Here is a 16,633-nt window from a genome sequence, read left to right as displayed (position 1 = left end):
AGGGGGGGGGGGGCGGTCGGTAGAGGGGAAGGCCGTACACCACCACCTGACTTGGAGCATGACATGGATGTCATCCAATTGCTGACTACTTAACTACCGTGTTACAAGGTTCTCCGTGTCTGACAGGTTTCGTTTCTCATCAATTGTGCATTCTGGCATTCTGACTCAGATTCTGCGATACATGGGCTTTGATGGTGCGTGCTATGTACGGTGCACAAGAAGACTCAATCTGCACTGCTAAATCCACGCGAATGTAGATTCGGATAAAGTCAACATATATACTATCAGGCCTACCCAATATCACGGGCCGTACTCCGAGTTCAGGCTTTGGCTCGCAGATTAAAGAAACCAAACGACCGCCATGGGTTCACGAGGAGGGCGTCTATATCGGTGGGAGACCGTCGAAGGACAATGGCCACGACGACTGTTACATATCCCGACCATGACGTCTCTAGAGCGTCAAGAGGGCAACATCTACGGGGTCGTTACGGAGCCCGCTTATAGCATCCTGACCTACACCTGGGGCAGGTGGCCGGCCCCAAACGGACCCCACATAGACGTCTCTGGGACGACATGGGATATACCGGCTGTGAATGAATCCATGTTTAGCGTGGCCACATTCCATCAGGTTATCAAGAAGATGGGTGAAATAAATGATTTTGCCTGGATAGATGTCGTGTGCATCGACCAGGAGAACTACGCAGTCAAGATGGATGAGATCGGCAGGCAGGTCGGCATCTTCGCCAAGGCCGACCGGGTATACGTCTGGCTGTGGACGCAACCACTTGTACGCCTGCAGGAGGTCTTCAACGAGATATTCTACCGCAGTGGGTACCTGCAGACTGCCTTCGACTCCGTGCCACAGATCGAGAAAGGGGCCGCCTTGGCCCCCTTAAAGCAATGCCTGGACACGCTGTTCGATGATTGGTGGTTCACGTCGCTCTGGACACTCCAGGAAGGCATTCTGCGGCCCGATGCAACCGTTTTGGCTCGAGACGCGCAGACGGTGGAACTTCACGACGGCTTACCTCCTTCTTCTCCGTCATGGTCTACATCAGCCGTAAAACCCGTTGTCGTTCAGATGAAAATTCTGTCCAACGCTCTCTTCAATCTCCGGGTCGTCCTGGAATCAGGCTTCTGCCGTTTTACGGAGCCGCCCTTTAGCCAACTCGGCGACGCCATTATTGAGCGCATCAAGCGCGCCGGCTACTCCACCCCTCCCTTCGGGTTCAATCCCAACATTCAATGGGGCGTGGCCCGGTTCCGCAACGCCTCGTTCGAACAGGATCGCATATACGGCATCATGTCGATCTACAACCTGCGTATCGGAGCCGCAGCTGCCGTCGCCACTGACCTAGCGAAGCCTGCCGCGTCGCCGCGCCGTTATGCCCTCGCCGAACTCGAGCGTGAGTTCGCGGCGGCCTTGAATCAGGCCTCGCCCCTTCTGGGTCAGTTGTTTATCCACCTCGCAAGACCGACCGCCGCCACGTGGCAGATTTCGCAGTGCATCACCGTGCCGGCCGCTTTTTGTGATTACGACGCGCGGTACACCAGTACCTGCAACATTGCCATAAACACCACTACCGGCAATCCCTCTTGGCTGACTAGTACTGATCCGCCGTTCTGCTACGCCAAGTACAACGGAAATTTTTGCACTCTTCGCGACCTTTCCGCCTTCTGGAAAGCATCGGTGACTCCGAAAGCCGGCCTCGGGAAAACGGGATTCTACTTTTACGCGGTACTAGACACCTACGTCGTTGCAGAGCACGCCCCGACTATCCCGGCAATCCCGGTCGATCTGACGAATGAATCTTATGACGACTTGGCACAAGGCCTGGCGCAGATCCAGGCTTTGTTTCAGGTGTTTGGGGACGCTGGAGTAGAAGTGCTAGAGCTGGGCAGGGAGACGAACTCAATGGCGCCTTATATATATGGACTTTTGTTACACCGCCGTCAAGACACAAAAGGGGGGCCACCGTCCTGCCGCCGGATTGGAATATGTAAGTGGTCCGCCTCGGGTGGTTTCCAAAGGGATATGCTATGTGTGTCCGAGCCGGTCAGTTGGAAGTGGTGCGAGAGGGATGTCTGGTAAATCCTCGGCGTTGCAATACTCATTCGTATTCCGCCGCAATCCGACGAACATGTAAGGAAAGGTTCGGTTTAGGTATGGTGTACCTGAGATACTCGCCATTGGTCAGCATGACATAGTTTTTGACATCAGCAAGGCCTTTCTTTTCATAAGGTTACGTTGGCGATACACACACAGCATGTTACGATATACTACTTGCCATCCCTTAGGTTTCTGGGGATGATGTAACTCTTCTCATCGTAAATGCTGAATAAATATGTATTGTGATGCCACAGTCGACATTGATGCTCCAGTTGGCCTTCCAACAGCGTCTGTCCACGGTACTGTTCGTTCTGCCCACAACGAGAACCCCCCGGGGTAATTCGATTGTCATCCATAGAGAACTAAGGGGTGGAGAGGGCAAAGCCTGAAGTCTATCGTGGAAGCCCATTTCGAGTGTGAAGCCAAGAGCTCAGGGCAATCCAACAACAATCAAGAGTAAGGAGAATACTTCTATCAGAAAAAGTTCTGTGCGTGCGACATGACCGGACCGCGTAGCTCGCCCCACGCAGTTCGGGTGGCTGCCCGGATCACCCCCCTCCCAACGTCCGGCTCTATACGGTTGTGGCTTAAGTGGGGATTTACTCTATTTCTAGTACACCCTCTTCAAAGGGACGAACCGAATTCAGGGGTGAGGAGTAAGCGCCAACCTGGTCCAGCAAGCAGTTGTGCCAAAGGGCCGATTCAGGCTAAATCGAGCCGTGTCGACCCATAAGACAGGATGATGATGGGAACTAAAAGTAGCATTTATTTCCGGTATTCTGGATCGGTATAGGATACTAGACGGGAATTGCCCAGCACTCTGATGAGCTTGGTATCCTAACGCAATATAGTGTGAACAACATAGTGTCGATTGCATCCCACCCTACACCCAAGTATTACAAAATGAGAAGTTCATGCACCGGCCGGACTACATATAAAACTAGGCCACCTCGACTAATCTGCTCTAGCTGTATAAAAGAAGTGTCGTGTTTATAGGTCTGATCTTCGGGACGTCGGATGGCAGTGGCAAACACATACACCTGGACCGTATCGCCTAAAGACCTGTCTATACTGTTCACCTTCAATTACGAGACTTACCTCATGGGCAATACTTGAGAGGGTTTCTACCAATCGAGTATTATGGAACGAGGGCGCTAGTGTTGGGGTGGTAAGGGGTTTAAACATTGCCCCTTTTCCTTGGCAGCGTTCAGTACTAGAATATATATCTTGTAGAGAGCTGCGACTCCACCGTTTTAACCAATAGGAGCCTTCCCCTTCAATCCCATCGTATTTTACCGTCTTCAATCGCATCCCTGGAACAACGTTTCAGTTCTCGACTTCATCCAACACCACAACGCAGAGATCCCCCACGCGCTTCAGATGATCACTAGGCTACCCCATCAGGTCCTTTCGTGGCGCGCGAAGACCTTAAGGGTTTCCGCTTTGAATCTTTGTTATCCATTTCGCATGAGGTCTACATTCCTCCGGTCACATCACTTGGCAATGTCAGCACCAACTGTTGAATACGGATATGTTAACGGCATAGAGGACCTCAGCGACTATCGATCGGGCGGCTATCATCCAGTTCACATCGATGATCGTCTTGACAAACGATACCATGTAGTGTACAAGCTCGGCCACGGCACCTTCTCAACTGCCTGGCTTGCCCTCGACGAGGAGACATCGAGATTTGTCGCCGTAAAAGTCGGCACCGCAGACACGGACCGCACTGAGGTCGATATCCTCTCACAGCTCACACATAGCCGTGTAAGCGGTTACGACTCGGAAGACAGCCTACCTCTGACTGACTTCGGGGTTGCCTTCCGTCCCGACGACAAGTCTCGATTCGAATCATACACACCACTTGTACTCCGCCCACCTGAGGCATTCTTCGAGCCAACAACGCCGCTCACATATGCATCTGACATTTGGAGCTTGGGCTGTGTGATCTTTGAGCTGCTCGCCCATAGGTCGCTTATCGACGGGTTCCTTGCACCGCAGGACGAGATCATCACGGCGCAGCAGGTAGAGCTACAGGGTCTCATGCCACCCGAGTGGTGGGAAAAATGGGAAAAGCGACCAAAGTGGTACGATAACACGGGCAAGCCTCTGACCGATAAGTCTGAAATTTGGCCATGGGAACGACGGTTCGAGGAATGGGTGCAAAGCCCACGGAATACCAAAAAGATGGGGACGATCCTTGAAGACGAGTGGGATGCGCTGTTAAAGCTCCTGAAGCGGATGCTGGCTTGGAGACCAAGCGAGCGACCAAATATAAGGGAAGTGTTGGAGGCAGATTGGATGACAGGATGGGCTTTACCTACCTACCGGACAGGTTTAAAGGGTCAACTGACGTTATCGAACGAACAGGTATAGCTAAAGCGAGAGTATATAGTTATTTGGGCCTGCTGACTAAATTCACCCAGGGAAGGGAAAATATGATCAAATCAGCAAATTCGGAGAATTACATTCGGGTAGTTTATCGGGATAAGAAGTAGTACGGGCGAGATGCCTGCAGATACGTAGCGACGTGTGCCGTTTGGATGCGACGTTGGAATTCGGTACCAAATTTCAACAATACCCGGCTGTCCGTTGCCCAGCGCTGCCTGCCGCCGGCCGCTGCACCCTGACTGTGACTACATATGAGACCAGGTTGATGACTTTTCGCGATTTGACAGCCTTTTAGCAGCAGGGAACAACGCAGCTTCTCCGTCGCCTAAGTGGGAATTGTATGTCCAGCACAGCAGCTAGTATTAGGTCTGCTGCTACTAAATTGCTATCCACTGTTGCTGAACGTAGCGATGGGACGTGTACAGTAGACGCGAACGGTCTGGGCATCCATTATACTTGCAAGATAAGATGGACGCCAATTTGCTCTCTTATCATGGCTGAAATCAACATCGAGAACATTTCTCGAGCTCCTTTTTCCTATTCTTTGTAGGTGCAGTGGAGTTGGTTGGGCGGGCTCTAAGCCTATCGCGGCTGCATTAAATCTTTCGGGCACTCGAATCGGCTCATTGGTGCCCCAGCAACGGGTGCCAGCCCACTAGGCGGGTACCAAGAGTGCTGGGCTACAGGGGCCCATCAGGTCTTCTAGCAGGGATAGCCATTCTGGCCAACCGGAAAAGAGGCCCGAGCGGTGCATCATTGCGCTGGCGAATTGAACGCGACCAAATGCATCCGATGTTGTCCCCTTTGTTTTCCTGTGCTTATTCCGTACATCTTGCAGCTTTGCGTTGTGATTTTGTATGCATGAAGAGACTGGAGAAGAAATCTCGGGCTCAAGACCTTACCCTCCAATTGCATGTAACATGGCAGCAAGCTGGTGGAATCAATTCTGGATACACTGAAGTCGCAATTGGGAGCGTGCATCTACATAATCGTAAAGCCGGAAAGAGCGTCGATCCCGTATCAGGTCGACGGTAATGCTGTTTGTGAATTGAGCCCTGCCACTGTCAGGTCATATGCGGAACATTGAAAACCACATGTCAGCTCCTATCCGATTTGATGGGTCAGGAGTTTAGGACAGTGACCTGCACTCCTTGCTCGTACTTACACAAATGTATACCTACAGATCAATATAATAGGTAAGTATGTACGTAAGGTCATAACAATCAGATTTCCAAGGCAGCCCATTGGAAATGTCAACAGATTACTCATGTTTATTGCATTGAAGACCGCTGTGTTGTCAAGTTTGTTGCTGTCGTGGACCAGCAAGTTTTAGTGTAAGGCGCGGGAAGTTTGGGGTGGTGGGTTCTGTTTTAGCACCCGCCTCGTAGTTCGGCCCAGGTGCAGGTGCAGGTACAGGCGCAGGCGCAAGTGCAGGTGAGTGAGCGAGATGTGAGAAAGTACCTGCACCTCCAATTTCAACCTTCAATACATTTGAACATACCTGTTTGAATCGCTATTTTGCTCCATATCGATCGTCTGTCGCCAGACTGACCTACCCAAATCCAACCCATCCCGGACCGAGCATGCATTTGTGACCTGGGCAACAGCGCATACCCAACACAACCACCCTTCCGCCATGGAAGCCGACGAGAAGAGGCCATCCGAGGCGCGTTCTTCGCCCGCACCGACATCCCCAGAGTCGCGCCAACCCATCCCTGGCAGCTCGGATGGGCAAGGGCAAGAATTACCGCCCAGCAAAAACGACCTCGAACAACGAGAAGGTGATGGCGACCAGGAGCCTTCGACCGCGCCACCATCTGCCACGCCCATGACTGCGCAGCCGGCGCATGCCTTTGCGAAACAGAACATACCACTACTGCATCCTCCATCGCAAGGACACCTCCAGCCCGACAGCAGTTACGTCGAGCCTGTCAGCATGGACGAGGATCACCATCTCGATTCCATGGCTGAGGAGCAACAGGTCCGCGCGCAGCTTCAAGATGTCGAAGAGAGCTTTATCCCTCCGATCTCTCCCATCCAGGTCACCGGCCCAGAACCCGGCATCGACGACACCTTTGTATTCGATGCTGTCAAAACAAAAACCCCATCGCCTGCACCCTCGGCCTCCACCACCCGCAGAGACGACCAAACCCAGCAAGCCTACACTGACCCCACGTCCACATTACCTACCGAAACAGGAGATTCCACAACACCAATAAAGAAAGAAAATGGCCACGAAGACTCGAGATCGTCAACATCGCATGCAGATACGGCGCCTGCGGCCAATGAGAGCGACCTGCATGACAGCTCCCAGCTACCCACCAGCACCACGCCCCGGTCGCCCCCCAATCAAACCCAACCCGCTGCCCAACCCGCAATCTCCATCACCGGAACGACCAATTCGGCCAATGATACCTTCACCGCCGCTGACGATGCTGACACCGGCAATTCCACTTTGGCCCTCGAGACCATGTCCTCGCCCGCTGCCAACGCCGCCGCACGTACCGCCTCGCGTACTACCTCGAGGGCTGCCGAGGAAAGACAGCCGACCCCACAAGACGATCAAGACTTTTCTGCCAGGGACAGCTCACACTTAGATATCCCTCGCCCCGACGACTCGGGCGCGGGTGGCACCGTACTTCTCCGCCAATCTACCTCCGAGGCTGATCAGTCCAAGTCCACCGACAACTCCATAGATTCGACAGGAAGTGCTTCCGCCCAAGGTTCTCTGCGGTTTGGCAACCGGCCCCGGTTTCTACGCAGCAGGAATGCAAGCCAGCGCTCCTCCACCTCTTCCAATCTCGATAACGATAACGAAAGCGACGTGACGGTAGGGCTGGGTGTAGACTACGCCATCCAGTCTGGGGGATCAATTCCGGCCTACGGCATGCAACGTAGCATGAGTAACATGCTTGCGCGTTCCATTAGTATGGGTAGCATGGCTTCAGGCATCGAGGATCTGGAACCTGTCAGAGGCCTCGAGCCTCTAGAACCTTTGGATGAAGTCGAAAGACCGCCCAGCGGTGAACCTCCCAAATCCTTGTCGCTCCTCCCTGGTCACAGCGATGATTCTTTTAGCACCCCCAAGCCCAAGAAGAAGGGCCCTTTATTGGCGCCGACAGACACGGTCATTGCCCGGCATGTGCGCAACGTCGAGGTCCCCGAGTCGCTGGCCCGCGAGTACAAGACACAATCGGGCCTGGAGACGCCCAAAGTCAGCCAACACATACGCAAGGTTTCCGACTACACTCCTGCCCCAGGCACCGTCGCGAAGAATGGGAGGAACCTGACGTTGAAGGAGCAGTCGAGCACCATTGAGCGTCTGTCCAAAGAGAATTTCGACCTCAAGCTGAAAGTCATGTTCCTGTCCGACCGGCTGGACAAGCTTTCCGAGTCAGGCGTTAAGGAGATGATTTCGGAAAACGTCGAGCTCAAGACCTCTCTGGCTGTCATCCAGCGCGACAACAAAGTCCTCCGGAAAAAGAACAAGGATCTGGAGAAACGGTGGCGCGACCGAGACGACGAGGCAGACCGGCCCAGCACCGCCCGAAGTGGCTACTCTTCCGATGGCCGCACCACCCGGGTTTCGACCCGGACGCCCAGGAGCGGGAGGAAGAGCTTTACTACCTGCGGGAGCGCGTTGAAGAATACGTTACCGAGATAGAGCAGCTGAAGAGCGAGAACATGGCTTCACAAGCAGAGAAGAGAAAGCTGGCCGAGGTGGTCAAGGCCATGGGCGACAAGGCTGGCGAACGAGTTGGGGATAGCTTGGGCCGCCAAGAAGAGGCCGATGTGTACAAGGATTTACTGGAACAGGAGACGGCAAGACGCGAGCAGACCGACGACGACAATAGGAAGTTGCGGGACGAGATCTTCCGCCTCAAGCAGGAAGTGAACATCGCAAACGGTGGAACTGCTACTACTCCGGGTGGTATGCATCACACTACGAACATATACAACATCACACGAAAGCACCGGCCTCAATCTCCGTCTCGGTCCCGGCCTGTATCCGGTCTATCTGGAGACCTCGACCAGACCAGCTCCCAGGCCACGACACTCGTTGACGAGCTGCGACGGGAGACCGACCAACTGCGCCACGAGAACGCCGAGTTACGTCGTGAAGTGGGCGCCCAGACCTCCATGCTGACATCCCGAAATCGGGAGAAGGAGAGGCTTTACCAAGAGATCGAAGATCTCAAGCTGGCATCGCGGCGTGGTGGCCCTGCGCCTTCTACCATCGATACGTTGCTTGATCGTTCAGCATCTCGTGCTGGCGCCCACGAGAGGTCCCAATCGCGAGGCAGCGCCCGGACGAAGCTTACTATGGCCATGGAGGATCCTGAGCGAGAAGACTTCGAGAACAAACTGGCCGAGCACCGGGATAAGATCAGCGAGATCAAATTGCAGAACCAGGAACTTCAGCGTGAGCTGGATACTTGCATGCAGGATTTCGAGACGGCTGTGGAATCGAAGCAACAAGCGGAAGAGGTCGCCTTGAGCATCCAGCAAGAGCTCGACAATACCCTAAACGATCTAATGGCAATACAGGCCGAGCGCGACCAGGCACTCCGAGAACAAGCCGAGATGGAAGCGGAATTCGAATCACTCCGCAACGAAGCCCAGGAGGAGATCAGTGCTCTGGAGGGTGAAACGGATATGAAGGACCAGGAGATAGAGCGGTTGCAGGAAGAGGTGCAGGATCGTCAGGAGAACTTCGAAGCTCTTCAAGAAGAGATGCGGAAGATGAGTGATGCGATAGTCCGTCTGGAGGACGAACAAGAAAAGAAGCACCGGCGCATTGAACAGCTCGAAGCCGAACTGGGTGAAGCTAACCGCGAGGGCGAGGAACTCGAGGCCAAGCTCCTGGAGTCCAATGAGAAGGCTAACCGCCTGGGAGTCCAACAGGAGTCCAGCCAAGGCGAGATTGCTTTCCTACGCGAAGAGCAAGAAGCCGACAAGATTCGCATTGGAGACCTAGAGGCTGCGATTGCGGGGGCCGAGCAAAGTCTTCGTGACGAGCGCGAACGGGTCAAGGACCTCAACCAGAGACTGGCTAAGGAGCGCCAGCAGCACGAGCTGGTATCTTCGCGCGAGAAAGAAGAGGTGCAACACTTTGTCAACGAGCTTAACAAGGAGTTGGCGGCATCCAATGACGAGGTGCGCAGACTACGCAAGAACCTGCACAGCCGAGAAGTCGAGGCGACCGAGTGGAAAGAGCGGCTCATTGAGCTCGAGAATAATCTTCGCGAGGCTCTCGGCGACCTCAACGGGACCCGGTCTAGTCTGCTCAAATCCATTGGGACGCTGCAGCGCGAACTGGAGAACACTGTGCACGAGTTGAACAGCGCCAAGGCTGCCATGCTGGAGAAGGATCGCATCATTAAGCAACGCGATGCCCTCCTGGAGTCACATGGCCTCGAGAGCCGGAAGCTGGCGGAAATGCTCGACAAGGAGCGACAGGGTCACCGCAACACCAAGAACGCCTTCGACACGTTCCAGCGAACGCACCAGCACGTCTCGCGCACCGTCAATAACCAGGACGGTCGCATTCTGGAGCTGGAGACGGCTCGGGCCAACGACAAGAAGAAGATCGCTCTGTTGGAGACGTCGTTCCGGGATCAGCTCACGGAGCGTAACAACTTGCTCCTTGTCCTGTGGACGAGGCTCTCGAGCCTCTGCGGTTCTGATTGGGCTCATAACAACAGCCTGATCAATGGGCGGGCGCTGCCCAGTCTCGAGGCCGTTTCTACGATGCTGCCTGGGTTCAGCAAGAACCTGCTCGCGGCGGTCAAGATGATCGAGAGTCTAACAGGCAGCTTCCAGAGCCGCATTAAGAGCGTCCAGAACGATCTCTGGAAGGAGTACCAATCACTAGAGAACAACCTGGACCATCGTATCAAGAAACTGGATCGCCTGGAGACTATTGTGCGTAACGGCATCGTCAATGGAGACTTCAACAGCACGGCCAGGATCAGCCAACTCGAAGCGGCCTACCGGGCTGTGAAGATCGAGAACGCCACCTTGCAGAGAGCCAACGATGCTAAGACACGTGCTGTGAGCGGCTACTTCGACCAGCCCACGAATGGCCGCCGAGGAAGCGTAGACGACGATGCGGGCAGCCCCAGCCCCTACATACCCACCGGGCCTATTCGCAAGAGCAGTGGAATTCCCAGGAGCAAGACCACTCCGCAGCTCGACAGCTCCGCCAGCAGCAGCAAGTCGCGGAACAGCACCATGACGCGCACCGCCTCGAACAACCTGGCGCCGCCCGACTTTGAGCAGCAGCGAACGGGAACCTCGAACGGAGAGATGGCATCTACCCCGGGAGGCACCAACCGCGCCAGCAGCGGGTCGCCGCAGCCGCAGGACAACAAGTGGATGTTCCGGCTGCGGGAGCTCGAGCACAAGCTGAAGCAGGAGCGCGAGGCCCGTAACCTGGACCGCGCGGCGGCGCGGCAGCGGATCGCCGAGGGCGAGCGGCAGAAGGACGAGCTGGTGGCGGAGCTGATCAAGGTGCGGCGGAAGGGGGGCGAGTAGTCAAGGTGCTTCGTCTTGGCCGCTTCGGGATGCGCAAGTTGTTGCAGCTGTTTCGGCTAGCATCGAGAGATGGAATAAGAGAAAGAAGAACTGTATTTGTATAATGCTACTCTAGGCCGTGGCCTTACCTTACCTTACCTTGACTTATCTGATGATCCAAGAATCAATCATGGAACGACAGAGAAAGAGGAACAGGGGGAGCTGGCTGCTAGATTGGGGGTGTTTTAACCTAATACGTCGTCTTGTCTTTACTGATACTTTTTGGGGAGGGCGTTTTGGAGGGGGCGATTGATCCATGGTGGTTTTTTGGGGGTCCCAGCATTTGTTTTCTGATTACAGGAAGGCAGGCTTACGGAATTCAAAAGGCAATTTTGGCATTGCGCTGGCGAAATCAGGGAGAATGGTTATCTCATTATAAACTGGGTTTATGCTTTTGTTGTCCTGACTCTCTTTTGTTACTTCTGAGTAGGTATCGTTATTGTTTACTATCCTTGGGAGGAGAGGGAGGATGGGAGGGAGAAAGAGGGAGTCGTGTGTGTTTGATCGGTAACTGGCGAATGTGATTCAACTTCTACTACTTGCTTCTAATGCTTGTGAATCCGAATCCGAACCCGAATGAGCTTTTGTCCTTTTGATTGTGAATTGAAATCGGAATGGAGTCATTGTGGCCTCATTATCAACACGTGTACTTACCTGGCGCTACGCGTAAGTGCTCATTACAGGTAATCCTACCGTATAAGAGATCTGTCGTGATCTCGGCAATACATTGGAGGCGATGCAAGCTGACTGATTGAAGTATCTGATTCTTACAGGCTGGGATACTTAGATTTTTAGTCAGGGAAAAGGGCTTCCCGTATTCTACCCGTATTTGGAGTTCCACACACATACAGCGACAGCCAGTCATTCGGGGGCAGCACGATGCGGTTTAGTGGGTAGTCGGCGACCTGAATGACAGCAGCGTAATTCTCCACGCGATGAATCAATCCAGCTTGAGCAATGAGGAAGAAGAGCAGGTGTAAAACAGATCTTGAATAGGTAAATACTAGGTGGAAGCTAACAGATCTCATCAGTAACTAAAAGAGAACGGAAAAAGAAGTAAGCCATCGCGTTTCACCATGCCGGGCAAATCACCACCAGCCCCAGCTGCTCTTGGCGCATCTCAGCCCTGCCAAATCATCGCCGTCCTCTCGGCACCCTCCCGCTGATCCATTTCTATTTGGGGGCTGGACTTGTGGGGGTTCCAGTGAGAATGCCCGTCAGCACTACTGCGGGAGTTCCAATCGAGCTATTCTGTAGTACAGTGGCAGGGATGGGAAGGGCAGTGTAGTGTCTAGAGGATTTCCACTCTCATTCTCGCGCGCGCGCTCATTGCGTTTTCTTCATTCTGTTCTTCTTAGTATTCTTCAACCTCGAGATCGAATGGTTCATAATTTTGACCCGCTGCTCCTGCTGCTGCTGCTGTTGCGCCCACGAATGTCACCATGAGCCACAGCTACGACTACCACCACAAAGCAGCAAGGCCTACGACAGCGACTGATCTACCTCAGCACTGCCACCAGCAAGAGCAGCCGGACCTGGAAGTGGACACCCGCGACGTCTACGCCGACGACACCACGGGCCTGCACCGAGACGTCTACGCCGAAGACACCACGAAGCAGACCGTAGGCCCCGGGCGAATGGCGGCTACTACCCCGACGAACACCACGCCGCGCCCGGCTTACAGGCTGCTCCTATAGCAGCAGACTACGGCGACAAAAACGAAAATGGGCGGGGGTTGCACCCCGGGGCGGGCGGCGCCAATTGCCCTGCCACAGCAGAGTCAACAGCCACGCCGGGCCAGAAGTCGAGGGGGCGGCGGCGCTTGTGGGTTATCCTGGGCGTCATCTCGGCCATCGTGATCATTGTAGCCGCTGTGCTGGGCGGGGTCCTCGGCAGCCGGGCCGCCAATACATCTGATACCGAAAGCAACGCATCATCAGGGGACGGCGAAGGAGACACAGCCGCGGGCAACAGCGGCAACGACACGGCGCTGCCCTCGGCGCCTCTGAAATACGTGCGACCCGGATCTAGCTTAGCGGTGACGGGCTGGCGCGAGGGCACGGCGTACCACATCCGCCTCTTCTACCAGGGGCCCGACCAGCTGCTGCGCTACTCCAACTACACCAGCACCGAGCCCGGGTGGACCAAACAGCCCACGCTGCTGGACCAGCTGGAGTACAAGGCCGGAGTCAACACGTCCCTTGCGGCGGCGACGTCCATGGAGTCTAAGGAAATCGTACGTGTCTTCTCTGAGAACTTCTCCTTCCGTTACCCAGACATGTTACTTGGGACTTATTGTGGCTAATGACTCAACTTCCCGCGAAACGAACAGATGGGAGAAGACAAACTCATCTACCTGGACGACACCAACACGATGCGCCTGCAGCTCTTCCGGAACGACCTGCGGGCCGCGGGGGCCCGCGGCGCCCTCAACGACTACCCCGAGCGCGTGGCGCCCGGCTCGCGGCTGGCGGCGTACTGGCCCTCGATCCTATCGGAGGCCGCCGGTCAGACCGGCGGGACCGGCTCTGGCAAGCTGCGCTGGACGCGCTACTGGGGCGGGAACAACAAGGCCAACCACGACTTCTGGGAGCACGTCGACGCCAACGTCACGGCCTCGCCGGGGTCCGGGCTCGCCGTCGTGCCGGCCTCGTCGCGGTACGCCAACTCGGGCGGGTTTTTGTTTCGGCGCGGCGACGGGAAGGTGTTTAATAGTTTGGCGGACCACTACGATGGGGGGTTCAACGGGACGGCTTGGGACAAAGGTGAGTTGTTGTTGTCGCCACCGTTCTTCTCTTCTTCTTTTTCTGCTTTAACCCCCGCCTTTCTACGCGAAGATCTCTCAGTCACTGATACATTTCACAAGGCGACCTCGCCAAGGACCTGAACGGCCTCACGATCCCCGCGACCTCGCCCGTGGTCGCCTTCACGGTGGCGCGGTCCGCCGACCCCAAGAACAACCCGGCCGACTTCGTCAACACGTACATCCTGTACGTGGGCGGCCAGGGCGCCGTCAACATGGTCTGGCAGGACGACGAGAAGTCCGGCTGGAAGGGCTCCGTGCAGTACCCGGCGGCCTTTGGCGGGGCCGACCCGGGCACCGACATCGCGTGCCTGACGCCCGCGGCCTGGGGTGGCGGCGGCAACAACGGCGCTTCGGATGTCAGCCAGATCAGCGGCGCACACGACATGTGCCGGTGCTACTTTCAGGCGGGCGGGGGGCGCGTGAGGGAGGTGCAGTTCTCCGGGTCCAATTGGAAGAATTTGGGGTACTTGCCCATCGACTGATTTCGATGGAGTGAGTGGTCGGCGGGGAGAGAGATGACGTTATGAAAGCGGCGCTGTTGGATCTGGACGACGGCTGTACGTGTGTATATATATATTCTTGAGCAGCATGCAGTGAGTGTTCAGTATCTAGTGTGGCACTTTATTATACCCCCCCCCCCCCGCCCCCCCCCAAATTAGAAGTACATTACATACCTACGTACATACCATCAATGACACTAACCTTTAGATCAATGGCCGGTACCCCTTGATGTAGATGAGCAAAAGTGCTGGTGGGTTCAGCTACATGGAGTCGACATAAACAGATCAGCCAGTGACAAATAGCTCGTCCAAAATGACAATACCAACACCGCTTCGTGTCATGGGTTTCGCTGGGCCTCATTCATGAATTCACCATATGTTGGTTTGGATTGCAATGTCTACATGACGGGAGGCTGTTTGCTCAGACCAACCAACATCTCCAGCAAAACCGATTCGTCTCCAAACTATCCATCATTATTCTCGTCGCCCAATAGAGGTTCTTATCGTCATAAGCTGCGTCTGCGCCTGCCTCAATTACAGGCTATGAACTACACGCTTACCAGCAGGGGGGGATTGTGATTATGCCATTCTAGGATTAAGTAAGAGCAGGCGCTCGGTGCAGACCGGCAAGTGCCAGAATATTACCTGCCTACCTTGGATTAACGTAATTATCACTTAGAAAGGAAGGAGACGACCGGGTCGAAGCACGGAAGCGACCTTTGGGTCAGGTAGGCAGACAAATACTTGCCTACCTAAGCAACAAGACACGCACACAAACCTGCACATTTCATCCAAAATATTTGACTACTCATCTCTTCCGCCCGATACACATTGATTCCTACTCATCTACCAGAACCGAGCCAAGATGGCAACATTCACCCAGTTCAAGCATTTCCCAACTGAGGTGCGCCTGATCATCTGGCGTCATGCACTGGAGAAGGAGTCCAGCAGCCGCATCATCTTGGTTCATAAAAAGACCCCCCGAATCAGTAGGCAGATCTCCTGGAACGCGGAAGAAGGCTCTTGCTGACCACCAACTTGTTTTCATCAGTGCCATCCAAGCTTCTCATCAGCCCTTTCCTGCTCACCAGTCATGAGAGCCGAATCTGCGCCAAAGGATTCTACAATGTCCAGGTTGATCTTTACGCTCTGCCACCCATCACGCCAGACTTGGTCGATTTTAGCTTTCAGCAATGGCGTGACGTAATGAACAAAGTTTCGGGGACCGTGGAGAAGACGACCCTCCCGAGCTGAAGGATACCGACTTCTGGGACAACTGTGGCAATGCCGCGACGTGCGAGGCAGCAGACGCAATCTTGCGCCATGTCCCAGGTGCCAGCACCAACACCCAGCGAGGTTGTCTTTTCTTCAACCCAGCATGGGACCGCTTCGCCACCTCTTTTGATTGTCGTCCCGAGCCCATAGGCCACGACCGCGACTACTTCTGGTTTGACGAATATCACAGGGATAAATATGCTCTAGAGTACTATGATGCAGAAGCCGAGTCACACGCTGCTACATGGTCTGGTAATGGTATTGATACTGATGTGTAGATCAGTTCTCGTGGTCCAAAGGAGAATAGCGTACTAGAGTGAGATATCGATACGTTTTTCTAGCTGTTTCCCCTAAGCTTCCGGCGATCCAGAACCCCTCAAATCCCCCTTTCCTACCGAGCAGCCTTTTCTGTCCCTTCAGTTGCTCCATTCTTGTCATTCTCAGCAGGTGCGGGAAACATGTATTTGCCTGCGAGCAATTCCGTCGGTCTTTCGGAAGTACGTGGGGCCTGGACAGCTAGTTGCAGGATGTTCAAATCCGTATCTTGGGGTGCGATTGGCAGGGCATTTTCATGATACGATCTCGTGAAACTTACGATATGTCCCAACCAGAGTTGTGAACATTGGTGCATGCTCTTTGCGGCTCGAAGCCCTAGACTCGTATCCACTCTCGCCAACTGGCTATGTAAGCTTAGCCACTGAGTCTTGATAATTGTGACCTACTTGGTATCACACCTTGCGATAATCCAAGCACGCTGGTGACGAAGATAGGACCGCTGGGACCTCCGGGTATCCCGAACCTGTTAAGTACCTTACATTATGTACGGTAGTTTGGTTTGGGTTTCTTGGGGGATACATACCCGCCGCCCGCGTTAACGATGTCCCCCGGTCGACCCTGGGGAACCAACATTACCACAGAAAGCCCGTCACCGTTGAACAAAACAGAAGACGCCCACTTCCTGAACACAACGATTCG

At 54.6% G+C, this 16,633-nt stretch overlaps 6 protein-coding genes across 6 annotated transcripts; 5 read left to right on the top strand and 1 right to left on the bottom strand.

Annotated features, from left to right (window-relative positions):
• Positions 1-442: 442 nt before the first annotated feature.
• PG994_012746 (uncharacterized protein) lies at positions 443-2,092 on the top strand (the record flags this gene model as incomplete). Its single annotated transcript, XM_066864155.1, has 1 exon — positions 443-2,092. One exon carries the CDS (start codon positions 443-445, stop codon positions 2,090-2,092), a length of 1,650 nt encoding a protein of 549 aa, XP_066710303.1.
• Positions 2,093-3,613: 1,521 nt separating this feature from the next.
• Positions 3,614-4,486, top strand: PG994_012745 (CMGC/SRPK protein kinase; the record flags this gene model as incomplete). Its single annotated transcript, XM_066864154.1, has 1 exon — positions 3,614-4,486. One exon carries the CDS (start codon positions 3,614-3,616, stop codon positions 4,484-4,486), a length of 873 nt encoding a protein of 290 aa, XP_066710302.1.
• Positions 4,487-6,137: 1,651 nt separating this feature from the next.
• PG994_012744 (Anucleate primary sterigmata protein B) lies at positions 6,138-11,038 on the top strand (the record flags this gene model as incomplete). The annotated part of the gene is made up of 2 exons (XM_066864153.1): positions 6,138-8,084; positions 8,105-11,038. The coding sequence occupies 2 exons, from the start codon at positions 6,138-6,140 to the stop codon at positions 11,036-11,038; spliced, it is 4,881 nt and encodes a 1,626-aa protein (XP_066710301.1).
• A 1,481-nt stretch (positions 11,039-12,519) lies between these two features.
• Positions 12,520-14,365, top strand: PG994_012743 (uncharacterized protein; the record flags this gene model as incomplete). The annotated part of the gene is made up of 4 exons (XM_066864152.1): positions 12,520-12,699; positions 12,762-13,313; positions 13,410-13,842; positions 13,944-14,365. 4 exons carry the CDS (start codon positions 12,520-12,522, stop codon positions 14,363-14,365), a joined length of 1,587 nt encoding a protein of 528 aa, XP_066710300.1.
• Positions 14,366-15,248: 883 nt separating this feature from the next.
• Positions 15,249-15,936, top strand: PG994_012742 (uncharacterized protein; the record flags this gene model as incomplete). The annotated part of the gene is made up of 3 exons (XM_066864151.1): positions 15,249-15,372; positions 15,435-15,586; positions 15,640-15,936. 3 exons carry the CDS (start codon positions 15,249-15,251, stop codon positions 15,934-15,936), a joined length of 573 nt encoding a protein of 190 aa, XP_066710299.1.
• Positions 15,937-16,049: 113 nt separating this feature from the next.
• On the bottom strand, positions 16,050-16,567 carry PG994_012741 (uncharacterized protein; the record flags this gene model as incomplete). The annotated part of the gene is made up of 4 exons (XM_066864150.1): positions 16,050-16,201; positions 16,254-16,334; positions 16,393-16,457; positions 16,518-16,567. 4 exons carry the CDS (start codon positions 16,565-16,567, stop codon positions 16,050-16,052), a joined length of 348 nt encoding a protein of 115 aa, XP_066710298.1.
• Between the last annotated feature and the right edge of the window lie 66 nt (positions 16,568-16,633).

Source organism: Apiospora phragmitis (genome assembly GCF_038363925.1).
Source record: "Apiospora phragmitis strain CBS 135458 chromosome Unknown utg000010l:1.0-9815664.0:9184709.0-9829525.0, whole genome shotgun sequence".
Classification (NCBI taxonomy): domain Eukaryota; kingdom Fungi; phylum Ascomycota; class Sordariomycetes; order Amphisphaeriales; family Apiosporaceae; genus Apiospora; species Apiospora phragmitis.
The sequence above is the reverse complement of the archived record's forward strand: the minus strand, read 5'-3'. Positions and strand labels throughout refer to the sequence as shown.